An 18,389-nucleotide genomic window follows, 5' to 3' on the forward strand; every position below is an offset into this window, starting at 1 on the left:
TACTATATTGCAAAAAGGCCCACCATTTGCAGCTATACCAGCTTCAGCTGGAAGGCTTTCCACAAGGTTTAGGAACATATTTATGGGAATTTTTGACCATTCCTAGAATAGAGCATTTGTGAGGTCAGGCACTGATGTCTCCACTGCACTAGAGTCCAGTGGTCACGTGGTTTACATCACTGGATCCAACACTTTGCATTGCATTTGGTGATGTGAGGCTTGGATGCAGTTGCTCTGACATGGAAACCCATTCCATGAAGCTCTCTACGCACTGTTCTTGAGCTAATCTGAAGGTCACATGAAGTTTGGCAGTCTGTAGCTTGTAGACTCTGCAGAAAATTGCCGGACCCCACACTGTGATTTTATGTGGCCTACTTTGTGACTTTGTGGCTGTTGTTCTTAACTTTTTCTACATTGTTATAATACCACTAACAGAATATTTAGATAGGAAAGCGAAGTACCTATCACTTGAATTCACTGAGCTCCTGAGAGCAACCCCTTCAATCACAACTGTTTGCAGATGCAGTCTGCATGCATAGGAGCGTGATTTATTCACCTGTGGCCATGGAAGAGATTGCAACACATGAATTCAGTGATTTTGAGGGGTGTCCCAAAACCTTTGGTAATATAGTATCTCATATATACAAAGTATCTGGACAAATATGAAACTTTCTCATAATTAAATGTTTATAATTAAATCATTAATGATTCCACTTTCAAGCAGTTTGGGCGAAGGTATTTTTTCTTTGTCCTTTAGAATACAATCATTAATTCAATGTTGCATTAATATTGCAAATGTTCAGAGAAATACATTAGTAGAGTTCCAAAATGACACAGAAACCATGGATGAATATATATCTTCTACCCCAAATCTAGTCTATTATCTAAGATATGTTAAGAGAAGCTTAAAGCACCCAGTTTAATGTCATGCATAATGTGAAAAATATTACAAAACTGCTCATAATCAGACAGAGACATTAAACAAATGAACAAAGTGTGCTATAAGAACAGCTAAATACGTTTGCATTTAAAAATTGGAGCAATATTCCTCTTCAAATCCGAGTATCCTGGTGCAGGCTTTAAACCTTGTAGCGAGGAAGAAAGTGATTTGGGCTTCAGGATGTGCACTGCGTCTGTTTTTAGCTCTGTCACATCCGTTTGCTCAGTTTTATAGACATCAGTGTGTCATATTGTGTCAGAAAGCACATAAACAAGTCTGTTTGAGATACCAAACTCATACAATACTAAACTAACAGATAATATATTCAAATCAAACAGTACATAAGTAAATATTGTGTTTTTTTTATAAACAGTTCCTTTAAATGTTGCTTCCTCTTTAGGGTGAACTGTTATGAATTTATGATCATATCCTGCACAGAAATTAGGTGGCTTTGCAATTCCTCAGTTAGGCAGATTAGCTTGCTCAATTGCAGTAAAGTGTATATATATATACATATATACATATATATATATATATGTGTGTGTGTGTGAGTGTCTGTGTATGTGTGTGTGTGCTTAGTTTTGTAGCGATGACAGGGGTTCCAGCATTAGAGGCAGCCCCCTCTCTGTTCTCAACGTAAGCGCATAAAGACGACTTGGAGATCTAGACCCTGGATGAAGTCTGAATCTTCTCAGAGTGAGGGCCAGAACCACTCGTATCTCTGCCATGGCAAAGTTCTGACCTATACAGTTCCTGCAACAGAGGGCATACTGCAGGTCAGCTGTGAGCAAGTGAACATGTGTGTATGTACGTGTGTGTCGGGGGGTGAAGCTCAGCGGATAAGGAGCAGAAATCTCACCTGGGTCCAGCAGAAAAAGGAACAAAATCATATGGGTTGCGCTGTTTCTGGTTGTCAGGGTCGAATCTCATTGGGTCATACACCTGCAAGAAATAATGTTAATGCCTATTAACTAAACAAGTCCAAAATGTTGGAGGCTTCTTTGCATGTTAGGTCCATCAAGGGAGATGTGCTGGTCAGTTTCAGTAAATTTGCTGTGTATTGTATGCATGCCAGTTCAGTGAGACCTTCATGAGAAACAGTGAAACCTCTGAATTAACTTTACCATATGAAATGATAAAAAAAAAAAAATAGCGAGATTATAAAAGAAATCTACATATCAGAAAGAAGTACAATTAACTGCTCACCTTTGGATTAGGCCACACATCTGGATTATGATGGATGCCATAAATGCTGATCAGACAGATAGTTCCTGTGTACAAGAAAATTGCAAATCAGGGTGTACTTCATTCAATAAATACTGAGTTTATATAAAGTAATAAAATACAAGGACGAGTATATATAAATTAAAGCACCACTGTTACAAGCACACACAAGCTATGGGAGTGTTGATAGCTCCTCCTTGTGGTGAATATAGAGCATACTCTGTTGGAAGGAATGATATTTGAGTATGAATGATACGGAGTGGGGGGCATGGTGGCTTAGTGGTTAGCACGTTCGCCTCACACCTCCAGGGTTGGGGGTTCAATTCCCGCCTCCGCCTTGTGTGTGTGGAGTTTGCATGTTCTCCCCGTGCCTCGGGGGTTTCCTCCGGGTACTCCGGTTTCCTCCCCCGGTCCAAAGACATGCATGGTAGGTTGATTGGCATCTCTGGAAAATTGTCCGTAGTGTGTGAGTGCGTGAGTGAATGAGAGAGTGTGTGTGTGCCCTGCGATGGGTTGGCACTCCGTCCAGGGTGTATCCTGCCTTGATGCCCGATGACGCCTGAGATAGGCACAGGCTCCCCGTGACCCGAGGTAGTTTGGATAAGCGGTAGAAAATGAGTGAGTGAGAGAGTGATACGGAGTGAATGAATAGAGCTGTACACCCAGTGTTGTCTCAAGCAATTGAGCATCTGCTACTATAGCAGCTAGATAAGCTATAATAGAGTAAAATATTAGTGTTAAAATAGTACGCACATAACAGATAGAAATAAAAGCTGACGCTATGTTGCTTTGCCAAATTGTCAAAGTTTTGGTAATAACGAAGATGAGGTCAACTGGATCTGTATAATTAATGTTATGAATGTTGTTATGAAGGTTATACAGTAAAGAACAAAGGAGTGATTAATTACCCTCTGGTACGGTGCGTCCTTCAGGAAGATTTATACCCTGAGAGTAGTATCGGGTTAAAGCCAAAACGGGTGAATGAAGCCTCAAACTTTCCTTAATGCACATGGTGGTGAAGGTCAGTTTACTGAGGTCTTCCCTAGAGTCAATAATAATAAAAAAATACAGAAATAAAATGTCATTCTGGGAATTTCTGTATCCAGTTTTTGTGTATTAAGTGGTTTTTCCTTCTAAAAATCATTCAATCACATCATTTAATTTAAAAATGTATTAAGGTATGACACATACTTTTATCCATATATAGTGTTGTATAATGTTGTAGAACAGACGCTATGGAACATATCTCTTACAGTATTATGTCTCTAAAATGCTGTTCTCTGTCATCACTTTCTAATCAAATCCAGAATTCAGCAGTGCTGTGGTATATGAAGGTATATCACCAACCAACATAATATCTGAGCTATGACGTGAACAATCATAGCACTTTCTCATACCAAAGTGGTGCTGATCTTCCACCACCAAAGTGGTGGTTCTCTGTTGAAGAATTGTTGATGAAGGATTTGATCTCGATTACGGTTTTAAAAATACCAGTGCCAGAGGTACACATTGTAAAACCCTCCATGACTTGTATTTTTTTTGGCTGATCAGCAGTAAACCTAGATCAGATTCATGTCAGAGATAAAGGAGTCTCTACGTGACACTAAAAAGTGTTCCTCATAAAACAGTACACACATAACTGATAGAAATAAAAGATGACTGCGTGGATTTGACAAATTGTCAGAGTTTTGGTATTTGTGAAGATGAGGTCACATGGATTTGTATCTAGAGATCCATTGTTGTTATGAAGGTTATAGAGTAAAGCAAACGAGAGTGATTAATTAAACTCTGGTCAAGATCCATGTCAGACATAAACAGGTAGCTGTGTAGAACTTTAGAAGAACAAGTCTCTATACTACTTAGAGATTTGTTCTTCTGAAGTTCTACACAGCTATCTGTACTAAGCAATGTTCCTCATGTTTTCATTTACAGCATTTTGGTGGATGCCTCTAATCCAAAGCGACTTACATTTTTATTGTACGTTATACACTTAATCAGTTCAGGTTTAAGGGCCGTGCTGAGGGGCTCAGCATCCAAACTCCCAACCTTCCAATCAGTAGTCCAGCACCTTTACCACAAAGCTACCACATCACGTTTCTCTGGCTGTCTGCTTTTCTCGCCTTGTATCATAGTTCTAGTGTTTATTCCTCATCTTTCATTAGTTTCAGACTCTAACAGGCATTTTGATACCCGATACCCTTGTGTAGATCAGTCGAGACCAAAAGATGGTGAGTTCAAATCTGTTACCTGAGTAAATCCTTCCTCTCTACCAATAACTCAGACTCCAGTACCAGTACATTACCTTAATAATGGACTATAGTGATAGCTACTGAGAAATAATGTGCAAACTAAATTAAAACTTTAAACATTTTTACCATGTGAAATTTCCCTGGCTGTAGTTAATACAGTGAATATAATAAAAATAGATGCATATAAAAAATTGCTAGATTAATTAATCAATGCTGATAAACTTCATGTCGGTCACAGAGAACTTTAAAGTAATCAATGACTTGCGAACCAGACAATCTCGTCGGTGTCTCGGCCTTCAAGAAAATCATTGATCTCAGAACGACAGCGGTCTTGAAAGTCCTGGTTCATGGCCAGATTATACAGAATCCAGGAGATGGCGCTCGCCGTGGTGTCATGACCTAAGAGAGAAAGAGTAGACTAACTTCTTTGAGAACATACTTAATGCCTAGTGTCATCACATTACTATGCTTAATGTCAATCTAAAAGTAGTGATGCAAAGTAGCACTTGTTACCTGCAAACATAAACGTGTTTGCATGTGCTTTAATCTCCTCATTGGTCAGGCCTTCTCCATTCTCATCCTGCCACAAAATACATCACAATATCAATACATTAGTGTCCTCATGGCTCAAACTGGTCATTCTTCCCTCTTCTAAAAGACTTTATCTTATAAAAATGTATTCATTTGTTTTAAAATAACCCACAGAGGAAGTGCGATGTGTATTACAAAGACTAACATAAAACATCTCTAAGACACTTCACCGGATGCAAGTGCTTTTTATTCATGTTAATGAATTTCTTTACTTAATTTTTATCCTTTTCTTCTTCTTCTTTCGGCTTTTCCCTTTAGGGGTCGCCACAGCGAATCATCTCTCTCCACCTAACCCTATCTTCTGCATCCTCAACACTTGCACCCACTAGCTTCAAATCCTCATTAATTACATCCATATACATCCTCTTTGGCCTTCCTCTTTGCCTCCTGCCTGGCAGCTCCATGTCCAACAATTTTTATCCTTTTATCCTTTGAATTTCTTTACTTAAATTTTATCTTTTGCTCTTTGATGCAATATAAATGGCTCTCACTTTGGTCACAAGTCACAGGGTTGAAGTAACATCTCTCCCACATAACCTTCCACTTGAAAGACAGGAATTTGCATCAAACCAGTGACTATTGGGATAAGACTATAACTGGTATAATCACAGGGTCGATCATTCCTGACTTTCTCCACATGATCCATTGTGCTTAGTTCTACTCGAGTATATTATATTGAGAATATTATCTCACGCTTACTGTATGAAGATAAGATATCAATTTAAATATCAATTTCACTTTAAGTGCAAAACTGACAAAGCCTCATACATAAAACAACATTAAGAGTCTAAATGTTGTGGGTTCATTTGAAACCTAAAATCATAAGTAAGCTATATTTCAAAATGACATTCAAGTAGACTAAAATCAAATACAATATTTGTCAGATACACAGCCGTACACAGATACGGAGTGAAAAGCTTTATCGTATGTCTGTTATAAAAATAGAATCAATAAGAATAAAACAAAAATAATGAATGAATAAAAATAGGCTAAGATGAGAGTTATTTATTGAGTAATAATAATAATAATAATAATAATAATAATAATAATAATAATAATAATAATAATATTGAGAATTCCCATTAACAAGTGCATTATAAAAGAAGTCTACTTCTTCCTCTGTATTCTTTTCTTTTTTTCCTCCTATAGTGTATTTCTGTATATTATACTTCTTTCTGTATTATTACATGCTACTATCTATTATTATTTTTTATTAAACATATGCCTCCTGATAGCATGGATTCTGATCAATGTTAGCTGAGACAAGTCAACATTTCCTGTAACCCTTAAACAAAATCCTGGACACTCAACTTCCTGGTCATTTTATCACCAATCCACCACACTGTATATTACACGTTTCAGCTTTAATTATGATTCAAACGTAAATATTTGTTTGAAATCACTCACTCACCTTTGACAGAAGCAGCAGCTCTATAAAATCAGCGGCTCTTCTCTTGTTGCCTGTCGTGTTAGTTTGTGTGGAGTTTTCTGTCCCTCCCTGATGGAGGAACTGGGAACGGCGTTCTTGTATGACACCGGCAGTGAAGTTGTGGACAATTTTGCAGGCATGAAGGAAACGCTGTCCTTCTGCTGAACGCTTATACAGCCAGTACCAGTGATGAGGGAGGTAGCGCTGCCTCTTCACCACCAAATCACTCAGCTCATAAATGGCAGATATGTACTCACTACAATTTCTGTCACAGAATTACACATGAACACATGTGTGTAAATATGTGAAGCATGTGAACATACATGACTGTGTACATCATTTCAATGCTTTAATTAATCTTGAGAATCATTAAAGTTCAGGTGTCCATCACATGCAGCAGTGTGTGTGTGTGTGCGCGTGTGTGTGTGTGTGTCTGTGTGTGTGTTGCTCCACTCACTCCTGGCAGTGACTATCATAGCTGAAAGTGCATTTCAGGAGGCTGTCCAGAGTCATCAAGCTCACGTGTTCAAACATGTCAAAGTCATTCTTTCCTTCTGCCAGCAGGCGGCGCCACTTTTCCTAAACAGCACAGAAAATTGTCACAGAACAGCTTCATAGAAATATAGAACAACACAAATAAATCAGGAGCAAAGAACATTAAGACAAGACTTTAGGACTGGAAAGATAAAGCATTTTCTCATGTATTCAGAGGGCAATCAATGTGAATCAATTTCAAATTCAAGTACATTTAAGGATCTGTCTTTTCTCCCCAGCTCTATGTTTGGGATATTTGACACCAGTTAACCCCAGTGACAGTAGCAAAATCCACATTTATTTTGATGATTTCCTCTTTCACAAATTGCTGAAAGCAGTTGTGTCAGATGCATGATGTTTGCAGACTCACATGCATGGTGTTGGTGGAGCTGTTAAAGATATGAATGTAGTTTTTCAGGATGTCGAAGTGGAAGGCCGGAGTGAGAAGACGACGCTGCCGAGACCACTGTTTTCCATTACTCAGCAGAAGTCCCTGTCCTGTTTTAAAACACACACACGCACATACACACACACACACACACACACACACACACACACACAAACACCAGTGGAGTCATCTTAGCCTTACACATCCACGTTCCCCTGGATCATTAAAAAATTTTATAACCAGCACCAATAATCAGCTAATTTAGGGTGCTAATAAAGGTTTCATTTTTAGTTACACAACTCTACATAAAATCTGAAAAGCAGTTGAATCTCCAGCACAATACAAAACACATAAGAAATATATGCCATATATGAGGCAGGGCAGAAACTGAATTGTGGTAAAACAGCCCAAGAAGACAAGGTCAAGTTTTGACCAACATTTTACTACCTTTTCTGCCAGTAATATAATTTGATTTAATATTCATTTAATAAACATAAACTAATTGTACTAAATGAACAGGGCAATAGTTTTTAGATAGGGTATTTGCAAAACTTGTTTCGGCATCAGCCTGCAAAGACCACATCAGTTAAGAGGAAGTCTATGTGCTAAAATGCACCTCACTAGCTAAGAGTGACTTCCTTGTAGTTCTGCAATAATTGCATTGTACTGTCTGCCATCTGTCTCGCACTCTTTGCACACTTCTGCACACTTCTGTAATACTGGGTCTTGTATTTAGAACTGTGTTGTTTTATGTAGCTCTGTGTTTTAAGTAGCACCAGGGTTCTGGAGGAATGTTGTTTCTTTTTTCCTTTCCCATTCAGATCAGATGAATACTTCTTCTGTAAGTGGGACGTGAAATGACGCTAATAATAGTTATTTTAATTATTTGGAATGTAGACGTTTTGAAGCAAGTCGATGGGTTCAGACGAATCTTACAAAGACAATGTTACTTGATGAATGAGAAGATCCCTAAAGCCTTTATTTTACTAGTTCACTAACTTGAGGGACCAAAACACACACACCAGAATGTTAATACACTTTAAACAACGTGTGTGTGTGTGTGTGTGTGTGTGTGTGTGTGTGTGTGTGTGTGTGTGTCTGTATGAGATATTACTTACCAAGCCATGGTCTCATAAACCCATAGAACAGCTCATCTTTAAATGTAATGGAAGCTGGTAAGAAAAATTATCAACATATAAAGATAAATAAATTACTATAACAGCATTCTACAGTATAGGATCAATATATTGTCTTAGTGTCTCAGCTTCTGTTAGTTAATTTGTGTATATTTCAGACAGTTTGTAATTAAATGTCAATTCCATTCCATAACACACGCAATAAAGTACTTATATTAATGATGAGAATAAATATATAACGTTAATCGTTTTATTTTAATTTATTTTAAATGTAGTTCCTTTCTTTAAATTTGATCTTAGCTTAGCTGGAATCCGCTTATAATGTTGTATAAAATGACCCAGGGTTATTTAGGAGTATTGTGTGTACTGTGAAGATATAATGCTAGCAAGTTTCTCATGCTACTGGTTACAGTCCACTAAAATGTTTACCAGAGGCAATAAGCAAGGGTTTGATGTAGTCAGGATGAAAACAGCGCACAAGGTTATAAAAGGGGCCGAGAAACCAGGCACAGGAGTGACGGTACGTCTTTATCAGCTTATCCAGATCCTGAAGACCCACTTCATCAGACCGAATCTGAGAGCGAGGAGGGCAAGTAATTTATTTGTTATTTATTAAGCATAAGAGAAACAGTATTAAAGTATAACAAGTATAACAAATTTTCTCTAATATTCTATAATTACAAGAAAACAAATGCTGCTTGCTAACAACAGCATAGTCACTTGTCCGTTCTAAGACATGACATAATCACACTGTATAAGCCAATTTCAGAGATAAACAAATTAAATGTCAGTAAAATCCCACTCTAATTGTAGTAGCTAGCTCTGACTACTCTGTCACTAATCAATCTACTGCAAATATACTGTATACATCTAAAAGCAGACTTCCCTTTTCAGTCTGTTTGTTCGGTATCATTTGTAGGGAGAAAGACATGGAGGCTGTCCTAAATTCCACCAGGTGATGATTTTGGATGTTTACAATCGCAGGGTTTGCTATGGATCCTTAACTTCGCTATCTACCCAGCTAGCAAAAGCTGGGGCCGAGCAGCCGTTTGCCCACCATCAGCCATTTTCCAGTGTAAGTTTGTCCACAGACCTTCTGGTGCTAACAGACTTTGAACCTGTTATTCCAACACTGCTGATATTGTTGGTTCATGAATAGTGCTCTTTTGCTACCATTGGCCCAATACTGGTGTAGTTTGCTACCTGTGGAATGGTGGTTAATTTGTTTGGTCAACCTGCGTTCAATTTCCGTCCAGGGTCATCTGATGCTACCTAGTTAATTAGGCAGGTAATGTTCAGCTAGTTACCTCTAGATTATCTATTGCCTTATGTAATGTTTTTTAGATATGCTAGCTGACTGCCATGCTGCATGTTCTTGTACGTCTAGTCATGTATAACCAAAGTACACACACACTCACATACACACACACACTCTCACATACACATACACACACACTCACATACACACATATGTACACATACACACACACACACTCCCACATACACACATATATACACATACACACACACACACACACTCCCACATACACACACACTCCCACATACACACATACTGTATATACACATACTCACACACACACACACACACTCCCACATACACACATACTGTATATACACATACTCACACACACACACACTCCCACATACACACATATATACACATACACACAAACACATATACACCTATACACATATACACATTCCTGTACGCACACACACTTGTACGTCTTGTTCACATGTTCTTGTACGTCTAGTCATGTATAACCAAAGTACAACAATAACAAACCTTCATTTTAACATTAGTCAGCAAGGTAACACAAGTGGATAGTTTTTTGTATTCTTGCTGCCAAAAAACTCGAGATATCAATGTGTTTAAATTTGCTTATCATTCTATCCTGAAGAATTCTGAGGAACGCAACAATACTGTCAGCACTTATAGGATTCAACCAGTGTGTGTGTGATTATTTGCATGCTGTCACTCTTTCCCAAGGAACTTCCTGTATGTAAAGGACATTATACAAACCTGTCCATTAGGTTTGCAGGCTGGTTTACATATTTATGCCTGGTCAGTCAAATCAATCAACAGCGACAACAATGTGGTTCTGTTTAAAAGTAAACGGTCTTCCTATAATTTATCTTTCTATCTGCCATCTTTTGCACAGTTATTCTCACTGTGAGTCATTGAGTGAGTGTGTGGGGGAGTGAGTGAGTGTGAGCGTGTGAGTGTGAGTGTGTGTGTGAGTGGTCTTCCGGTCTACTATTATTTCTCATTTTCCTTCTGCATTCCTCTGTCATAATAGGGTTTGCATCATGCCATTAGATGAATCAAGTCTGAATCCCAATGTAAAACCCTGAGGTTTAATAGTAAACTCATATTAACTGAATCTGCAGCACAGAGTCTGAATTAGAAACGTACAAACTGAAACTGAATTGAACTTGTAGTGGTGTGGTTGAAAGTCTGAAATTTGAGTGTGTGCATAATTCAGTCCCTCTATTAATACACATTTTAAGCTTCAAAATAATTTCAGAATAAACAAACAAACAAACAAACAAACAAACAAACAAACTGGTATGTTACATCTCATATTCAAAATAATAAACTGAATGAAATTTCAGTTCTTTTTAATTCAAATTAAATTTTGTAATGATGTCATTTTAACTGTTCAGGTCTTAATCAAGGATACTTATCTGTCATTCTTTTTTCTTTTCTTATCTTTCCTTTTTCTTTTCTTTTCTTTTTTTCTTTTGGTATTATCTTTCATTGTACCCTAATTTCCATGTTACTAATTTTCTTTTCATTCTTTCTTTCTTTCTTTCTTTCTTTCTTTCTTTCTTTCTTTCTTTCTTTCACCCTTTCTCCCTTCCTCCCTTCCTCCCTCACTTCCTCCCTGTTACCCCACTCTAATGTTACACCACTCTATGTGATTAATGCATTAATAGGTTTTATGCATGATGCAGAAAGCCACTCACGATGCCCATGTGTCCCATGAACCAGTTGCGCTGTGGCGGACAGCTGAAGCAGGAGAGGCGCGTGCGTTTCCATAGCACCTGCGCGAGGCGAGCGGAGAGGACCAACACGAGCGCGAGCGCACACACCACGAGCGCACCGGACAGCGCTCGCGCACACAGCAGCCGAGACAGCAGGACGCATAAACCGTCAGATAAAACCACCGCCATCCTGAGATACAGCAGACAACACTATAGACCAGTTTATACACGCCCGCTATTGCTCAATGCGCTCACAGTGTCTTTAATAATTACACTTGTATAATAAGTCTGTTTACCGCACCCGAAAAAGTCAGGATCACACTGATCACAATGTCTTACATTATATATGTGATTTGTTAGTAAAATACCGACCGCACTTACCTTCAGTTCAGTTCACATGCTCCGAGTGAGTAAAATAGTAATCTGTGTTTTCATCGGAGAAAACACGCTCGACAACTTCCTGTACGCGCCCCCCCCACCCATATCTACACACACACTCTCACATGCACACACACACATATATATACACATACACACACATATATACACATACACACACTCACATGCACACACACATATATACACATACACACACTCACATACACACACACACTCTCACATGCACACACACACACACACACACACACACACACACACACACACATATATACACATACACACACACACACATACACACACACACTCTCACATACACATACACACATACACACATATATACACATACACACACTCACATACACACACACACTCTCACATGCACACACACACACACACACACATATATACACAGACACACACACACACACACTCTCACATACACATACACACATACACACATATATACACATACACACACTCACATATACACACATACTGTACACACACACTCTCACATACACACACACACTCACATACACACATATATACACATACACACACTCTCACATATATATATACACACAAATACACACACACTCCCACATACACACATATATACACACACACTCTCACATACACGTACACACACATACACATACACACATATATACACATATACACTCACACACACTCTCACATCCACACGTATATACACATACACACACACACTGCCACATCCACACATATATACACATACACAAACACACACACACACTCCCACATACACACATATATACACATACACACAAACACATATACACCTATACACATATACACATTCCTGTACCACACACACTCCCACACACACATATACACACACACACACATACACACACACACACACACACACACACACACACACACACACACACACATACACATATACTGTACATATTCCTGTATGCACACACACATATACACACACACACACACACACACACTCCCACACACACACACATATATATATATATACACACACACAAACACACACGCACACACACACACCCAAATACATATATACACACACATATACACATTCCTGTACGCACACACACTCCCACACACACACACAAACATATATACACATATACTCACACACACTCACATACACACATATATACACATACACACATACACACACTCTCACATACACACATATATACACATACACACACACTCCCACATACAGTACAAACACTCACATACACATATATACACATACACACACACTCCCATATACACACATATATACACATATACACTCACACACACTCTCACATACACACATATATACACATACACACACACACTCTCACATACACACATATATTATACACATACACACACACTCCCACATACAGACATATACACACACAAACACATATACACCTTTACACATATACACATTCCTGTATGCACACACACTCCCACACACACACACACACACACACACATTTATACACACACGCACACGCATATGCATGCACACTTTAGTTAGACAGAGTGAGTGTGACATTTTGCCCTACTGTGAACTTTGACAAGGTTGTCTGTGGTTTGGTGGTGCAGTCAAGGCCATTTTGCAATATCATCATCTTAAGTCTGAGGCTCTTAGTGTTAAATCTATTATGAACTCAGGAGTTATACCGACCTGTTAGTTCCTCAGGAGCGCTTGGTTGTTTGATTCCACTTAACTATAAACTGTTGTAGAAAGGACATTATTTACATTTGCATTATTTACTGTCCAGTGTCACCCAAATGAGGATGGGTTTCTTTCTGAACCTGGTTTCTCTCAAGGTTTCTTCCTCATTTCATCTAAAGAAATAATAATTTAGAATTATTTTTCTATGCTTCTGTAAAGCGGTTTTATCCAATGTCCATTGTTGAATTGAAGTAAATTCATTTAAAAACGTTCCTATTTTTTAGTGTAGCTCTATAAGTCAAATTTCTGTTGTAATTTGTTGATTATGCTGCATCAATCACCTGTTATTTATAAACCTTGTCTATCTGTGCCTGTTTATGCTGTTTCAAGTCTTTGAACACACTTAAAATTTAAACCAGTGAGTCAATGTAGAAGTTAAACACTGTTTTTTTAGTCCTACATTTAAAAGATATTGTGGTCTGATAAAGAAGATCACCAAGTGAGATGCTAACTTTTACCTTTTAGGGCAGTGGTGGCTCAAGTGGTTAAGGTGCTGGGTTGTTGATTGGAGAATCAGGGTTTTATACCCATCACTGCAAAGCTGCTACTGTTGGGCCCTTGAGCAAGGCCCTTAACCCTCTCTGCTCCAGGGGGGATGTATCATGGCTGCCCTGTGCTCTGACCCCAACATCCAAAGTTGGGAAATGTGAAGAAAGCATTTCACTGTGCTGTAATGTATATGTGAGAAAATAAAGGCTTTTACACTTCTTCTTCTTCTTCTTCTTCTTCTTCTTCTTCTTCTTCTTCTTCTTCTTCTTCTTCTTCTTCAAAGAAGTGAAACTAAAATTTTCTTTAATGACTGTATGCTGTTCTGTCTCATCTCATCTTGTTTCATTTGGGAAAGACCAACAATTCTACATGCTATTCTAATTTGTCACCTTCCCAGCTACAGATAATCATTAAAAGAATGACCATTATTTGTTAATTTTGTGTCATTCCGTGACTGGATAAGATGTACCGTGCATGAAATATACACAATATAATGCCAGGCAATGGTAAGATATATATTTGCTAATGTTTATTGGATATCGAGTCTCTTAAACGGCAACTTTAGGGAGACACATATTTCATTACGGAATATAATTTGCCATCTTAATCTGTCATGAATAAATATCAATCGAGAACCTCTTAGACTTATCGTTCATATATTTCAATTTCTACATACAGATGCAGACATGCAGCTCATTTCCCTGCATGATCTTCTTATTTATAATAATTCATGTATAATACACAACCACATTACTGTGTGATGCATTGTAATAATGTTAACTAAAACCTGTCAATCAACCCAGTGTAAAATCAGCCAAGTTGAGATTGAGGAACTTAAGTCTTGAATCAGTCAGTTCTGCTCCATCAGTCTTCATTCTACAATATTAATGATCACAGTAATGGACCACAGGACACTCGTGGTAAATAATTAGACAGAAAATCCTGCCTTAACCACCAATGATGGGGTAAATAAATAATGTGGTGTTTTAGGTGCCACCTATTGGTTAATCTCTGCTAGATGGTGAATAAAGCCATAAATATTTAGGTATTAGATCAGAGTAAGGAGTAATGCTTCCTGCTCATATCATATTAGTTATCATTCAGGGGTGTTTCTAGAGTTTGATTACTGGGGCTCAAGGGTCCCCAAAATATTCTTAGCAGGTCCAAATGCATGTTGCCCTGTGAAAAAGAAACTGCACCCTAAGCATTCTGTAGTGGAGTGTTTAGAAGTAGTATTTATTTATTTATTTATTTATTTATTTGATTGTTTGTTTGTTTTTTTGTTTGGTACCTTAAATCCTAAAATAGCATTTTTGTGATGAAACTTACTAACTAGCCATTTGAATGAACTAATCGCTTTAAAAAGCTTTAACTGTTGATGACTAAATCACATACTTTTGAGTAGAAAGAGATTGACCACATTAAAAGAGATAAGCACACATTCCTTTAGCAGTTAACACCTAAAGTTAGAAATCAAATCAGTGATAAGTACATTAGATCTGGAAAACAAGATATCCTCATGCAACTCAATAAAAAAATCACAAATGTAAATGATAACGTTCAGTAAATAAAAATGTTCAGACATATCTACTGTAATCTACCTCGGCGGACAGTGATTTTACAGGAAAACATTACTGGAGTGTAATAAAAAGGGCCTGTGATTCAACTGTTGAAATAATATTACAAAAAATTATATTTTAATGTATAGATAAAAAAGCCTAGTACAATCTGGTATTTTTTTTTTTCTTTTAAGTTAATGTGAGTATCTTATTAGCTGATTTACTGTAAATCTTGTTTTGTTGTTCTCTCTCTCTCTCTCTCTCTCTCTCTCTCTCTCTCTCTCTCTCTCACACACACTCTTTCTATCTGTAACATCTATATATTAAAGAGATACTAAAATGCTGAGATTTTGAGTGTGTTTGGGTGTGTGTGAGGGTGTGCCTGTGAGTGTGATGTGGTAGTTCAGTGGTTAAGGTGTTTAACTACTTATCAGAAGGTCATGGGTTTGAATCCCAGTTCCACCAAGCTGTCACTGCTGGGCCCCTGAGCAAGGCCTTAACTCTCAATTGCTTGCAAATATTGAAATTAAAATCTAAGTCGAAATGTAAATAAAATGCCTGTGTGTGTGCGAGAGGGAGATTACCCCTAGAGGGCAGTAGAGCACTTCAGTTGTTGCTCTCCCAGCCCTTTGCTTTAACAGGATTAGAGAAGTGGCCTTTGAAATGTATTGTATATGAATGACATTAATGACATTCAATCAAATTATATTCACACGATCTTAACTGTCTTGCAAAATGTAACATACAAAAGGGTGATTCCTGACAAATATTACCAAACAGTAATAGTCAAGACAATTAAATGTATTTTTATTACGGTAATAGCTTAATAGATCAGACAGATTTTTTTACACTTATTATAAGAGGAATTGTGTTCAAACTACTAACTACTACTACAAGCTACCCACCCCCCCCACCCCCCCAACACACACACACACACACACACAATCTGTCTCCAGCAGCAGATCTTTCAAAGTGTGCCCGGAACTAAGAGGACAACCTTCTCACCACTTCCTGTTTCATTTATTTGTCTGTGTGTATTTGACACTAAAATATTAGTAGAGTGTAAACTGTATACTTCAGGATACGACCTGCGCTTTGTGGAAATGTAAATAAAACCTAGTATATTTATATGCATATTCCCCAGACACAGGAGATGCTTCTGCACTGCCTGCAGTAGCCTTCAATGAAACTTTATATCCGTAGCACTTTTCTCTCTGAGATACAGAATGAAGAGCTGAATTCTTCATTTCATTTAACAGCACAAAAGCCTCCATGTAGTTACGCTGTATGGGACAGACTTAATTTCTTCTCCTCTGCATTGTGAGAACTCCTAAATTTTAACAGAAAAAGTCTTTAAATGTAAAAGCTTAAGTGCGTTTCGATGAAATTACAGCAACAGGACTAACGCTTTTTAACATGTAAATCTATGACAATGGAGCACAATTGAAGAACAAAACAACAAAATGGCCAGATTAAATAAATCGAAATGATTATTTTTCATGCTTTCCTAGTTTGTTAATATTAATGTTTTATATAGAAATGGAGCCCATTCATACAGTAGAAGCGCTGAACTGAGCTAAAACATAATTAGCAATCGTATGGAGGGATTTGTTAAAAATAAAAAGTAAGCTATATATCCTCAGGGTCAGTGTATAAGAAGACAAAGTCTCAGTAGTTTAGTATCTCTTGAATATATAGACATCATATATAAACTCTTAACCAGGTCCAGACCCGCAATTCATGTCATTTATCATGTCATGTCATCATTTATTAATTTATTTCTGTTATTTGTGATGATTGTGCACTCATGATGTTTTTGTCATTGCTCCTGTTTTTCTGTTTTTCTCTTATTTCAACCTTTAGCATTAACTAAAGTGTCTTGAATGTGTCCTTTGCATGTATAACTCGTATACATGTTTATCTCTTTGATTATACCCCTGTTCTTAATCTCCTGATTCTCTGTCATCTTACGTCCAGGGAAACAACAGTGTTCTGATCATACAGAAAAATTTCCAACAACAGTTAAATGTTAAGTGTTTAGAGTGTGTGTGTGCATGTGTGTGTGTCTTAGGCTGCAATTAAAGTTTTCCATAGTTTTAATTCTTGATCTGATTTGGCTTCACTATTGGTCTCTTCATGCTAGGATTTAATTATAGCGCCAATGTAGCCATTCTCTACCTGCACAAATATGATTTCTGTGTTCGCACATGCACAAACACTCTAACACTGTGAGAAAAATGCACCAGGGCTCAATTCATACCTTCATTGTGTACAATGAAGTTACAGAGATTGAAAGATGAGTGAAATGAAGGTGTTTGCAATGTGATTCAGGAAAATAATAGCTTACGTTAATTACCTGTTCATAAATAATAGCTCTGGATGACTCCGTTGCAAAATATTCTGTAAGTAGTAGAACATCTATAATCGCTCATTTCTTCATAATTATTCTGATTTGTTTTCGCATTTAAACAAACATCAAATGACCAAATGTACAAAATTTCCAGTCTTCATCTGTTCCTAATCTGCACCTCAGTAAGGATGGAAGGTGTGTTATGTGTGTTACGCTGTGACACTGTGGCTGTGGATGTTCTCCCTGCCGCTGAATTCCATTAGTCTCCGTAGTTAACACACTCTCTTAGTTTTGAACAATGTCTTTGCTTGAGTTTCCCCCGTAGAGACAAGA

At 37.6% G+C, this 18,389-nt stretch overlaps 1 protein-coding gene across 2 annotated transcripts; it reads right to left on the reverse strand.

The window, feature by feature from the left end:
• Positions 1 to 905: 905 nt before the first annotated feature.
• Positions 906 to 11,977, reverse strand: LOC132862848 (cytochrome P450 4F3). Of its 2 annotated transcripts, none has more exons than XM_060895169.1 (13): positions 11,882 to 11,977; positions 11,483 to 11,690; positions 8,921 to 9,065; positions 8,474 to 8,527; positions 7,338 to 7,465; positions 6,891 to 7,012; positions 6,416 to 6,698; positions 4,927 to 4,993; positions 4,683 to 4,812; positions 3,073 to 3,206; positions 2,147 to 2,211; positions 1,800 to 1,882; positions 906 to 1,693 (listed from the first exon to the last, which is right to left on the reverse strand). In XM_060895169.1, exons 2-13 carry the CDS (start codon positions 11,687 to 11,689, stop codon positions 1,516 to 1,518), a joined length of 1,596 nt encoding a protein of 531 aa, XP_060751152.1. In that variant the 5' UTR covers position 11,690; positions 11,882 to 11,977; the 3' UTR covers positions 906 to 1,515. The 2 variants fall into 2 exon arrangements, with proteins under 2 accessions (XP_060751152.1, XP_060751161.1); XM_060895178.1 differs by having other exon boundaries at positions 11,483 to 11,710; positions 11,882 to 11,910.
• Positions 11,978 to 18,389: the final 6,412 nt, after the last annotated feature.

This window comes from Tachysurus vachellii, chromosome 2, assembly GCF_030014155.1.
Source record: "Tachysurus vachellii isolate PV-2020 chromosome 2, HZAU_Pvac_v1, whole genome shotgun sequence".
Classification (NCBI taxonomy): domain Eukaryota; kingdom Metazoa; phylum Chordata; class Actinopteri; order Siluriformes; family Bagridae; genus Tachysurus; species Tachysurus vachellii.